The 13792-nt window shown below is 38.6% G+C and overlaps 2 protein-coding genes across 2 annotated transcripts in view; both read right to left on the reverse strand.

The window, feature by feature from the left end:
• Window positions 1-2113, reverse strand: part of LOC121731340 (beta-1,3-glucan-binding protein-like) — a 7570-nt gene extending 5457 nt beyond the window's left edge. The window contains exons 1-3 of the mRNA XM_042120734.1: window positions 1911-2113; window positions 1258-1454; window positions 256-410 (exon numbers count right to left, since the gene is read on the reverse strand). Of these exons, the coding sequence (XP_041976668.1) occupies window positions 256-410; window positions 1258-1443 (341 nt within the window). The 5' untranslated portion in view covers window positions 1444-1454; window positions 1911-2113. The remainder of the gene's footprint in view (window positions 1-255; window positions 411-1257; window positions 1455-1910) is intronic.
• A 925-nt stretch (window positions 2114-3038) lies between these two features.
• On the reverse strand, window positions 3039-10113 carry LOC121731339 (beta-1,3-glucan-binding protein-like). The gene is made up of 7 exons (XM_042120732.1): window positions 9914-10113; window positions 8694-8848; window positions 6418-6581; window positions 5743-5994; window positions 4661-4809; window positions 4301-4402; window positions 3039-3174 (listed from the first exon to the last, which is right to left on the reverse strand). Exons 1-7 carry the CDS (start codon window positions 10100-10102, stop codon window positions 3058-3060), a joined length of 1128 nt encoding a protein of 375 aa, XP_041976666.1. The 5' UTR covers window positions 10103-10113; the 3' UTR covers window positions 3039-3057.
• Window positions 10114-13792: the final 3679 nt, after the last annotated feature.

The following is a 13792-nucleotide window of genomic DNA, read 5'->3' on the forward strand; positions in this document are numbered from 1 at the left end:
TAAAGTTCTACAATTTAAGGTTGGGTTGCACCAGAGGCGTGGTTAAAGTTAAAGTTTAACTAAAGTTATTTTTATAGTTAAATATGGCGTCCTTTAGCTTTAACTTTAACCTTAACTTTAACCAGAGAAATTCACATATGAGCGGAGGTAAGGATGCCATATTTAACTTTAACCAAAGATTTGACATTTTGCACTGTAGTTAAGTTACAGTTAAAGTTAAAGTTAGCTGGTGCAACCCAGTCTAAATCACTTTACCTATGCGCTGTTGTTCCACCGTCAATTTGTATTCGCCCATTCGATAGGAAAGCCTCCCCAAACTGGTCTGCCGTCAGCGAGGGTTTGATGAACAGCACACCGTCGTGAGTGTACGAGTTAGTTCGGTTGTTGTCGTAGTATTGGAACTCCCAATTCTGTAAACAATTGTTACCGTGGTTCAGTATCAACAAATTTTCACTGATTGAGATAAACTGGATTTATTATAATATTAGATGTTTTAATGCACTTTAAGCTGCAATATTCAGCTCTCTTTTATGACTATGCAGCTGCCTAGTCAGTCATAGACTTGTCAATATTTTAATAACTATACATACTCTTACATTATTCACGAACTCCTGAAATACCAGATGTTATGATTATGTTTCCGAAATAATGCTGGAGCATTAGTCATAAAAACTAGTTTCTCTCTCCGGTTTTCTTTAAGACCGCCAATCGCCATCCATGATTTTCTGATCATGTCTACATAGGGTAACAATGATGACCCTTTCTTTCTTTCATTGTATTTATCATTTCTAAAAAATCGGCCAAGTGCAAGTCGGACTCGCGCACGAAGAGTTCCGTACCGGTACAGAGAAAAAAGGGGCTGAAAATGTGTTTTTTTGTATGGGAGCCCCCTTTAATTTTTATTTTATTTTAATATTATTATTAAATATTAAAGTACACATAAAAAAAGAATGTGTGAAAAATTCAAGTGCCTACCTCTTGCGATTATCGATATAGAGCGAAAAAGGCCGAAAAAATCACGTTTGTTTGTATGGGAGCCCCCCTCAAATATTAATTTCGTTTTGTTTTTAGTATTTGTTGTTAGCGGCAACAGATATACACAATCTGTGAAAATTTCAGAAGTCTAGCTATAGCGGTGCTTGAGATACAGCCTGGAGACAGACAGACAGACGGACAGACAACGAAATCTTAGTAATAGGGTCCCGTTTTTACCCTTTGGGTACGGAAACCTAAAAATGTAGTCGAATCTTTACTTACCCCACCTCCAGACAGAGTTATTTCATGTTGCCAGACGTCAAAATCAAACTCGTCGAAGTTATCTTCAAATACCAAATCTCCCGAACACACAGATTTCGGGGCACGGGACCCGCTAACTTTGGTTTCGCTTATATTGCAGGCGCTTGTATAGGCCAATAGCGTTAGGAATTTAATAGAGAACCACATATTGCTACTTACTGAAAAAAGATGTTTAATTTTGAAATGAGTGTAATTAATTATATAAGCCCCTGTTAAATCTTATACCTTTAAACGAGCAATTCTTGTATATATATATTTGGAATCTCGGAATCGGCTCCAACGATTTTCATAAAATTTAGTATATAGGGGGTTTCGGGGGCGATAAATCGATCTAGCTAGGAATAATTTTTAGAAAATGTCATTTAATTCGTGTTTTATCGAATACCGAGCAAAGCTTGGTCAAATAGCTAGTATATAATTAAAATGATGAGTACAGTCAAGTAATAGAGACCGTATATTATAAAAGTAAAATAAAAACAAGCAAAATTTTACGTTTGATCGCATCTTTTTTTAGTTTTTTTTTAATCTTAGTTTTGTTTACATTTGTGAATAAAACAGAAGCTCTAAAATAAATTAAAAGTTAAAACAAATATTAAACTATATTCTACACTTACCTATATCGTCACTTACATTAACCTAAGCCTTTTAACGATTACTTAAATAAGCCTAATAAATAAAACTACCACACTGTTGTCACTGCCACATCTTATAGCTAAATGAAGATGTTCTATCGACCGGTTTCAATGACTAGGAGTAATTGGCCTTTACCTTTATAAAACGAATTAATGTGAGTCATTGGATATATCGGTTTTAGATTTTTGTAAAAAACCAGTCAACCGTGCGTCTGATTCTGCGAAGTATAGGGTTCTATAGTTTCCTTTAGCCGTTGCCCGTTTAGCTACGAGGGATTTACCTACAACGTTACGTACGTTACCTACGTAGTAGTAATACGTATACAGTAACACATGTCGTGTAAGGAGTAACAAATTTTTAGATTTTTATTGCCTTTTCTATTTTTAATAACCCATGTACGATAGTTTGATATTGTAAAAATTCTTTAAGGTTTTTAAAAAGTTACTGAATATTAATGAGTTAAAAAGTAACACGTTACAAAGCTACTGATTGTCATTGAAAACAATAATATAAATTATTAACATTCTTAAATTATTCAACTTTGGTTTGATTTCGGGGTTAACATAATATATGACTACGGAACCCCAAATTACATGGAAACACTAAATTGATTAGCTTACTTAGCACCTTGTTTTTGCCTATTACTATCGATGATAATTGATAATAAGGTAAGTACAATCACAGATTCCAAACGAAGTAGGTAAATGGAGAGTTAAGCTTCGTCACCTACGCGACCAAAGCGTCTGCGAAGCGGGAGCGTCTGCAACGTTGGACGTTCGCGTCGGCAGAGCGGGAATAATCTACGGTTCGCACCATAGTCGTGCAGCGCTTAGAGACAAGTGTCAAGCGATTATCGTAAACGCCAACAAAATGTATGGGATTTGACATTAGTATTCGCTAGCGAAGCGATGACTTATGTCAAATCGCATACATTTTGTTGGCGTTTACGATAATCGCTTGTCACTTGTCTAGTAGGGTAGGCGTGCTTCACCAGTTTCGCCCCAGTTTCGCGTTGCAGACGCTCCCGTCCCGCGTCCTGCGTTATTGGCGCGTAGGTTTGGCCGAAGCCTTAAAAAAGTCAGTAAACTTTATAAAAATGTTTATTTCTTAATAAATAGCAGTCTTTTTTTACAAAGCCCATACGCGGACGTAGTCGACCTGCAGGGAGGCGTCTTGTCCATCGTTCTGGTTGAGGTTCCAAGTAGGCAACCAGTTACCTTGAGCGTTCCAGAAGTCGGTCGCGGCCTGCAAAGAAAAAGGATGTAGGAGTTAAATGGGTGTAGTGATTCTACAACAAAAATACTACGAGTATGAGTATAAGAAAAGTTATAGTTATAAGTGAGGCAAGGAGGCTTAGGGCATGTTTTATCACTTCCTGATAATTGCCGGATACTTATCTGTCACATAAGTTGTGAATCTTCCTATGCGGCACTTATCAGTGGGTAAGTGGTAAGGAAGCGAAGGGCCTGTTTCACCACTTACTTATAAGTGCCGGATAGGCTATCCACAACTTATAACGGCCGTTCCCAATATTTGATCTATCTCTGGTTTTGCCTCGGTTTTGCCCTACTAGAGATAGGAATAGCTCACATTAGACATTAGAGACATATATTTTATGTCAATTCAATGTTAGCTGCGATCGGTTATATGTCAAACCAGAGATAGATTTAACATTGGGAACGGCCGTTAGACAGATAGAGTATGGAGTGTCTGTCACATAAACTGTGAATATCCTATCCGGCACTTATCAGTAAGTGGTGAAACAGCCCCGTGTTGTTATAACAGAAATACCTACTACGAATATAAAAGACGTGCGATTATTACACGATCTGCCCTACTAGACAAGTGGCAAGCGATTATCGTAAACGTATGCGATTTGACATAAGTCATCGCTTCGCTAACGAATACTAATATAAAATCCCATATATTTTGTTGGCGTTTACGATAATCGCTTGACACATGTCTCTAGGCCCTGCCATTTCAGAATTTAGATTGATCACAATAACGCAAGAGGTAATGTTAACATTTTGCCTTCACGATAATTGAGATGTCAGCAAGTAAGTTTTGCTGGTATTGCTTCAGGAAAATCCACGCTGACCGCTCGCTGACCGTCGGCGCCGATACCGAAATGTATGAAATATCAGCGCAGACCGCTACGCCTTATTCAAACACGCTTCCTACAATTATTTCATACATCTCGGGTCATCAGCGCCGATGCTGCGTGCGCAGTCAGCGTGACAGGAAATTCAGCCTAATTCCTATGGAATATTTACACAATGTAGTTACACTTTATTTTGTTTATGCAATAATATGTCTGAAAGAAATTTATGCAAATATTAGCAAATCTATATCTGATAAAAAAGTGTCTTACCGTGGGAGATCCGTTCCACCAGGGCTTGGGCCAGGGGTTGGTGACACCGTCGGGGAAGAATCCGTTGGTACCTCCGACAGCCAAGTTTATGATGAAGTAGAACTGTAATGTAATAATTTCGATACTTAGTTAAGTCGATGCTTTTCCAATACAGGTAAAGCTGATAATAGTTTTAACAGTGGGATAATATGTATAATCTTGTAACTTGGTTAAATTTTGATTTAAATTATTATACTAACATTTATAAAACGGGTAGCATTAATAGTTTATTGGGACTAAGGCTGGTCGTACTGTCAGCTATGACTGCCTCTCATAGACTCGCGCAACACGAATGGAACAAACGACTTTGCTTTTACTCACTTTCTGGTCGAAGGGCGCCATCTTGGACCCGTAGCGCCATGGGTTGAGGATGTTGGGGTTGGAGTTGAAGCCTCCGTGTTGCCAGAAGCCGCCGCTGCCGGGGGTCACGCGGCCGAGCTCAACGTCGTCGATGCTGAACCTGATGAAGTCTGTAAGAGGAAAAGTTATAGGCCCGATCTAGCTATATTTAGTCGCTCCGGACAAAGATCATTTTTGCAGCCCGGTTCGGTGGCGCACAAGATTCTAAGGTGATGGATGGCTAGGTTGGAATATAGGAATGAGTCAATTTTGCCGCCTCTCATTTTTGTCGCTCTGGGCAAATGCCCGGCTCGCCCCCTTTTGATCGGGTCCTGAATAAATACTCATAACATAAGTCATAACTTTGATGAGTTAGCAAAATGTTGAATATCGCTTTGGTCCCATAATTATTGTAGTCATGCTAATAAGTAATCCATACTAATATTATAAATGCGAAAGTGTATCTGTCTGTCTGTTACCTCTTCACGCCTAAACCGCTGAACCGATTTGCTGAAAGTTGGTATGGAAATACTTTGAGTCCCGGGAAAGGACATAGGATACTTTTTGTCCCGGAAAAATGTACGGTTCCCGCGCGATAAATGAGTTTTGGCGCAACGGAGTTGCGGGGGTCATGTAGTAAGTAATAACTAATAAGTAAACATTTGTCATCAAAGCTACAAGGATGTTTCTTGTTCTTCTATTCAGAAAGTGCTCGTAAGGTCTGAGCAGATTTTTGTCTATTAATAGCACTAAATATACCTACACTACATAGACTAGTTTTTATCCGAAAAACTTTAATATTGCCGCTGGCAAAAGATAGTACAGATAGTAGGAGTAGATACTTTTACTCCTCCTGTCTCAATAAAGCTGTCTTGGAACCCGCAATCAATCAGATTGATTGCGGGTTCCAAGACAGCTTTAGCATGTCCCTCGGGCTCCCTGAGATCATATCAAAGGGTTTTCATGGTTGGATACCGCTGTCGATACTTGCGACAAAGGAGCGCGGCGCTGGAATGTGTGGTGGGCTCGTTTTAGTGGCAAAAGATAGTAATTTATACACCAACCTGGGGTCCATTCCAGTTGGTAGCGGTGGAACTGTGTGTCGTATCCGGCGGAGTTCCTCCTTAGCCAGTGGGCTCTTTCCCAGCCGTTGAGTTCGGGGTAGGGACCGTAGTGGAGGGTCGAGCCGGCCTCCTGGGTGCCGATGTGGACACCGTTTTGGAACATGTGCCTGTTGCCGCGGGATTCCACCAGGTCGATCTCGCCGGAAGAAGGCCATGTGCCGTACACGTTGTGGGCGGGCATCAACCAGATAGCTGGAAGAGATAAATGTTGAGTTTATTGAAATACATAATGTACTTGATAAACAAGCCGTCCGCTAAGCTGGTTGACAGTCCAGCTTTTATAACTTAAAGATTAGTATCGTAGAAAGTAGCGGTTAGTGTAAAAAAAAACGTTCATTCATAAACGTTCTGTTTACGCTAACCGTCAATTTCTAGGATAAATAATCTTTAAGTACAATAGTTAGTAAAACAAATCATAAAAGTTTAACTGAAGTTCTACTATACTAGACAATTCAAGTCACATTCAAGAAATAGAATTCAAATCTTTACCATCAATCAACTTACAATTAGGTACAACTTATGACTGAATCAATAACTTGGCTATCGTTTTGATAGCATTTTTTGAAATAGTAAAAAGTATTCGAGTAATGTCTATGGTATAACATTAAGTATTACCAGGCCAGAGCCAGTCACCGGCGGGCATCTTAGCGCGCACCTCGACGCGACCGTAGCGGAAGCTGAAGGAGTCGACGGTGCGGATGCGCGCGCTCTTGACAGGGTTGAGCACGTGGGACCACGTGCCCTGACGCTCGCAGCCGTACCATTGTGGGTTCGTGCATCTGGAATAACGGGAACCGTTAGGGTCAGAAGTAAGCAATAACGACATACGCTAAGATGTTTGATTACAAAATTTCAATATGAAGTGGTGACATTATACTGGACATTTTAATTTAGTATTGCTGTTAAACAGCCCTGGATTTATAAATGGGCCGTATAGGCGGCAGCGTCCTGGGGGGCAACAGATTTCGTTCATGGGGCGGTGGGAATGGAGTGGCCTAAACTCATAAAAAACATAAATCCGGAGCACAGCATCATTAAGTCGCTTAATAAACAGCAGTTTATTAAGCGACTTAATGACGCCAAGCCGTGTCACGTCTCGTTGCACTGTGATTGACTCTTGGGGTTCTACATATGTTTCGAGTACGTGCTTCTGAACATAGATAGTCTTTTACTGCCGCACTCAGAGTGGAACATTAATTACTTAAATGCTTAAAGTATGTAATAAATTCAAAATTTTGACATAAGCCCCATACATTATCTGTCAAACTCTCCATTAAATTGAAGGTTAATCGTAATTAAATGTCTCTGAGTACGGCGCGGTGGTAAGACTTTTAATTATTACTTAACTAGCTGTCCCGGTGAACTTCGTGTCACTTAAAAACCTTCTCTGGACTTCTACGAATATTTTAAGACTAAAATTAGCCCAATCCTTTCAGCCGTTCTCGAGTTTTGCGCTTAGCAACACATTCAGCGACTCATTTTTATATTATAGACTAGCTGTCCCGGTGGACTTCGTGTCACTTAAAAACCTTCCCTGGACTTCTGCGAATATTTTAAGACTAAAATTAGCCCAATCCGTTCAGCCGTTCTCGAGTTTTGCGCTGAGCAACACATTCAGCGACTCATTTTTATATTATAGATTCGTAATTCATTTATTCAGTTGGTGAGGCAATAAGGTGAGGTGTTCTTCATTCACGATGAAATGGACTCAAATGCATGCACACTGCTTTTTATTATTTTTAACTGTGCATTTAAATTAGTGTATAGGTAGTATCATAATATTTTATTATCATTTTATATGGACTATGTGTCTGAAATAAACGATTTCAATTTGAATGTAAATATGCGTAGGTATTTAAAATTATTTTGATTTTAAAATTTATCGTTAAGATACCTACAGATATTGCTATCTTAAAAACTTTGTACCAAATATTGTTTATGCAATAAGTAAGTGATTTAGTTGATAATTTTATAACGTATTCTAAAAATAATCTCCACGTTTATCAAATGATTTCGTTTTGAGGATTTGTTTTGATCGGCTTTAAAACTCTACAATTATTTAGATATGCAAGGTAACTACAACTTTATTACTTATTTGCATCCGGCATGTTTGCGGAGGCGCGCGTTGATGACTTTTATGCAAACGTTAGAAAAAGATGCGCATCGTTGATGAACAGGCTCCAGGCAAGCCCCAACACTATCATAAGCGCGTTGGCATGCAGGTGGGACTCCCCACTGCAGCGGCTTTGGATAGGCCTGCATGCGCCTCAAGCTAGGTGCAAATTATTATGAAATATGAAAACAACTAACCTTACTAACATAATTTTTAAGATAAAATATTGTACATAACTAACAATACTAACACTACCACTAACACTACTAACTTAGTCTAAGAAAAATTGTTACTAACTTAATAACTAATACTTATGGATGTTTTGTCCGAAATAAATGATTATTATTATTATTTATTGTATACATTATAATAAATAATAATTAATGAACATGATATTTTGTCGACCTTTTTGTCCTTTATCTCCTCAAATGGACAATTACATCTAGGTATCTGCCTCCAAATTAGTTTATTCGTATTTGAAGAATTTAATGAATTGACAATTGAACACTATCGACAAGGCTCCGGCTAGAGAGTTTCAGAACTTTGACATTGCGCTAGGAAGACATTGGTTGTAGAACTACGCATTCACACAGATGTGTGCAGCGGCACTGCTAAGGAATACACACTATTTTGGTTATACTTTTCAACTTATTTAGGGCTGACTGCAGGCTTAATTGAACTTGATTCATACATGTATGTAAAGCGATGAACATGGGCCCCGCCAAGCTCTACATTCTTAAACCACTACTTAGTATGGTGCTATAGTATTACCATTTACCTGTCAGCGGGGGCGCCGCCTTCGATGTTAAGGAGTCCACTGGTAAGGAAGTTGGTGCCGAACTGGTCAGCGGTGAGCGAAGGCCGGATGAACAGGCGACCGCTGTGTGCGAACGAGTTGGTCCTGTTGTTGCTGTAGTATTGGAATTCCCAGTTCTGTAAAACAATAACTTTTTAACGGCACGTTAATAAGATTTCAAGGTTTGATATAATATTATTCTCTGATTTCATAGTGATGTCATTTTAGTGAGTAAATTATAAAAATAGAGTTTGAACAATAAAAGACGAGAAGTCGTTTTTTAGGGTTCCGTACCCAAAGGGAAAAAACCGGACTCTATTACTAAGACTTCGATGTCTATCTGTAATATTCTTGTGTAAGGCACTTGAAATATTCACGAAATACTCAGATGTATTTGTACTTTAATAGTAATCAATAATAAAATTTAAATAATTTAAATAATTAAGGGGGGAATCCCATACAAAAAACACAATTTTCAGCCTAGTTTTGCTCTATTGTGGTAAGGAACCCTTCGTGCGCGAGTCTTGGCCAATTTTATATTTAAAAATAAACTAAGCAAAAGGATGATCACTTATTGATGGAATGGATTAAATGTGTCTATAATCTCTTTAATATTATGAAATCGTGAACTGATGAACGTGAACAAATGTGTAAAGTACTATGCCAAAATTATAGGCCTGCTGTCTTGGCTCTGGTCACAGCACACATAGATCAATCAACTCGGATAGGGATTGAGCCGTTTAATATTGTTTGTATGAAACTCCCTACTACAACGCACACTAAGCGGAACCGTAACGTAATCGCCTCGCCTTGGCAGGGGACAGCGGTCGGCGAGCCGTAAGCGAGGCGTCGCGTCGCCTAGCCGTAGCCGAGTTGACGTACAGACGCTTCGGTAATACGTGCATGATGCCTGGTTAACGGTGAGGCGAAAGGCGGTGACGATCCCTGTCCGAGTTGACATGTGTACTGTGTAACCTATAACTTTAATCGAAGAGTAAACTTTGGTCTATGGCAGTGTTTCCCAATTTGTGGTATATTATACTCGTGGTCCGCGGTGTCTTCTTTGGACCAAACATAGTTCGATTTTTTTGCTGTTTATTTTATTAAGGTGGTCCGTGAAAACTGTGCTCGACTTCCTAATGGTCCGTGGCTGAAAAAGTTGGCACTGGTCTATGAATAGTAAATATTTTGCGACTACTCACACCACCGCCAGCGAGGGTGTTCTCGTGCTGCCACTTCTCAAGATCGAACTCCTCGAACTCATCGGAGAAGATGAGGTCTCCGGAGCAGACGGTGGCGGGGGCGTGGGTGCCGCTCACTGTTGTCACACTGGGGTTGCAAGCCCGGGACACCGCGGCCAGCGCCAGCACGAACGCTACCGTCGACCACATCGTGCTAGAAGGTAAAAATATTATGGGAAATGAGAAGTGCCACAAATATTGCTAATGGAAAAAAGGCTTTGTAGCATTTTCAATAATAATAATAATTAGGTAAAGATTCTAAGTATGAATGATCTTATGTATGAAGAAGAAAAAACGTACAATCTTTACGTGGAACTAAGCTTTGCGTCGAACTAAAGTCGAAGAATTAAAAACTGTAATTTTATTGATGATCTGAAAACTATAATATTGAAACCATTCGAATACGTGGGAGAGCCATGCTTCGGCACGAATGGGCCGGCTCGACCGCAGAAATACCACGTTCTCACAGAAAACCGGCGTGAAACAGCGCTTACGCTGTGTTTCGCCGAGTGAGTGAGTTTACCGGAGACCCAATCCCCTACCCTATTCCCTTCCCTACCCTCCCCTATTCCCTTCCCTTCCCATCCCTACCCTCCCCTAATACCTCTTAAAAGGCCGGCAACGCACCTGCAACTCTTCTGATGCTGCGAGTGTCCATGGGCGACGGAAGTTGCTTTCCATTAGGTGACCCGTTTGCTCGTTTGCCCCCTTTATTTCATAAAAAAAAAACAACAGGTTTCTATTACGGGATTGACAAGAGCACTTGGTTCCACTTTCTTCGTAGCTTTGTGCAATTATTTTTTTCTACGCTTGCAATATCTACTTTTTCTTCCATTCACAATATAAGAACCGAATACAAATTAGTTTAAGAATCGACTAAACTTTAAGTGAAGAAAAAAAAATCCTCAGAACTATGTAGCACAAGTATTTATATGTAGTCAAAAAGTGCATTAAAATTTAATATTTTAATGCACTTTTTTAATACATATAAAAGTTTACAATGCAGAATTCACTGAAATACTCACCGGTCTAATGTCGGATCTAAAATGTTGTGGACAACAAGCTAGACTATCTTATTATATACCCTCATTGGATCACATAATATATCTGCTGATTTGATCTTAATCCCTGATGAACCTTATCGCGTGCGGACTCAAATCGGCAGTGATTATTATAATAGTAACCATTTATCATTTTAAGTATTTTAGAGATTATATTATATCACTGTGTGTAATTCGGTGGAAGTCTCGACTCTCGAGTAATAACAAATGTTGACCCCAAAAGACGCACTTCTAATTGTTGAATTCACTGGGTTTATGAAGAATAAAATCCCTAAGTTCATACATCCATACTAATATTATAAAAGTGCAAAGATTGTTTGTCTGTCTTTCTGCCTGACTGTTACCGCTTCACGTGCAAATGATTTTCCTAAATGTTGCTTTAACCCTTTTCCCAAATTTGGTACGAAGATATTTTATCTCGAGAAAGGACATCTAAGAATACTTTTTATACGCGAAAAATGCATGGTTCCCGCGCGATAAACGAATTCTGGCCCAGAGGAGTTCTGGGCGTCATCTAGACTAGTACGCGTATACCTACAAAAAATGCTATTTCGAACAAGTCTCGAACAAGCAAGCTAAAGCTATAATATTATCACACATGTATGACATACATGTATAATAATGATTTAGCCCATAAACCTATAATTAAGTCTATGATTTAGCCTTAGCTTCTACATATAATATAAGTAGAGCATTTTCTGATTAAAAAATAATAATTTCGTTTTTATATTGTACGTCACAAGTCAATATCCGGTGTAATCACTGACCTCTATTAAACTAGTACGCTAGACTTACGAATTACGATACCCTTTGAAATGACTCCTGTTTTTTGTGCCCATTTGAAGCAGAATCAGCGCCCCCATTGCGGGGGAAGAGAACTAATTAAGAGGATTCCACACCGCCATTTTTTCCATACAAACGTTGTCCCCTGTTTCCTCCCTGCTAGTAGAGTTATAATTTTTTTCCTGAATATCTACGGCCACTAATACAATGTCCCTATGTTTTCTTTTTTTTCATAATTTAATCATTAAATAAGATATGAACGTTCAAAAACCCAAAAAAATGGCCAGATTTTCCACTGTGTTCAAACGTCCAGAAAACAGATTTGGATAGATTATACAAAAAAAGCAAAACATAGGAACACAGTTCAAGCCTTTTTTTAATCTTTAATGAAAAAAGTACTTAAATCGGTTAAGTTTTGGAGAAGGAATCAGGGGACAACGAATCGTTGATTTTCTGGATTTTCTGCAGTTGTCTCTATCGCGTTCTGCGGTATAGGCTTGAGGTAAGGGAGACAGCTATAGATATTACACGTACTTTTTTTTCATTTCTCTAGCCGCTGTGGTATCCTCTTAATCTGACGTGACTTTCAAATAGCTGCTCAATCGTTTTTGGTTGTAGAAACTAGTATTAGTTCCAAGTACTCCCACTACTGCTATCAGCGCCAATATGGCGACTTTCAAACGTCAAACTAACGCCAGATTTAGTTCTCTTCCCCCGCATTGGGGGCGCTGATTCCACTTCAAATAGGCACAAAACACAGCTGGGTATCATTTAAAGTCTAGCGTACTTGTATCTTGGTCAGTGGGTGTAATGCACACCTCAGAACAGGAAAATAAGGAGAAGTGTTATGTAGCGCCGTTTATATGGAAACCTATGTCGCCGACTTCAATGACACTATATTGTCAGCATAGTGTCAACCGTACACGGTCTAGTGATGTCCGGTCTATCTACGCTGTCGATTAATTATTATTACGACGATATGGATGTATTTTGGTAGGTATTTAAATACTAAGAATGAATAAATAATTAATATTACAGTCTAACAAAAACAACTTAAAGGCCGAAAGGGGTTGAAATCATCCATGATTACGAAAAACTTTTACTATGGGCCCAACTCAATTCGGCAAAATAATCTGTTTGGCAATAGATCAACAAACATTCATAATATTATGAAAAACATCGGCCAAGTGCGAGTTGGTCCCGCGCACGAAAGGTTCCTTATCATAATTGAGCAAAATTAGGCAAATAATGTAAACAAAAATTTTAAATTGAATAATACAAACGCTACATATTTGTATTAAAGATTACAGACTTCCTCTCCGTAATTTAGATTATAAATTAACAACGATTTCATACGTAGATAACTTGAAGTAGCAGTACCTATCTATAATCCATTTATTTTTACCCTTTAGTACTACGAAAAACTAAAAACAAAACTGAAGATAAGCTTCTAAAATTTAACGAAAACTTTGTTGTATTGTATTTTCTAATTTCATTTCTAATATTATCAAAGTAGTGCTACAGTGTATCGTATTAAAGCTGAACAAGGCTGAATAAGTGTTCTGTGTGATTAGACCCTAACTAATCTCATCATATAATATTATAAAGCGGAAGAGTTTGTTTGTTTGAACGCTCTAATCTCAGGAACTGCTGGTCCAATTTGAACAATTATTTCAGTGTTAGACAGCCCATTTTATATATATGTTATTACGCTGAGACTAATAGGAGCTAAGAAATAGAGGAAAATGTGAAAAAAGCGGGTGAATGTATAACGTGAAGGATTATATAGCCTATTTTTTGTGGACCAATTTGTCTGTGTAATTAGATATTTACGTGGGAGAAACCGCGCGGAAAGTCTAGTAATAATATAAAAGTTCCCTATTTAGTTATGGATCTAGAAAGCCAATTTTTATCGATTTACTTTATCTCATTTGATTTTCGCGATTTTGGCGCTGATTGCAGATGTGTGAGGGAAATTAACTAATTGGATAATGCG

This window comes from Aricia agestis, chromosome 10 (assembly GCF_905147365.1).
Source record: "Aricia agestis chromosome 10, ilAriAges1.1, whole genome shotgun sequence".
Classification (NCBI taxonomy): Eukaryota; Metazoa; Arthropoda; class Insecta; order Lepidoptera; family Lycaenidae; genus Aricia; species Aricia agestis.

What these genes read in the sequence shown, in the direction of transcription:
- LOC121731339 (XM_042120732.1), bottom strand. Translation starts at nt 10,102, where the DNA reads ATGTGGTCGACGGTAGCGTTCGTGCTGGCGCTGGCCGCGGTGTCCCGG. An exon ending in CGGTGACTGGCTCTGGCCTG is followed by an intron (nt 5,995 to 6,417) that starts GTAATACTTAAT and finishes TATCTCTTCCAG; the next exon opens with CTATCTGGTTGATGCCCGCC. An exon ending in TGGCGCCCTTCGACCAGAAA is followed by an intron (nt 4,403 to 4,660) that starts GTGAGTAAAAGC and finishes ATTACATTACAG; the next exon opens with TTCTACTTCATCATAAACTT.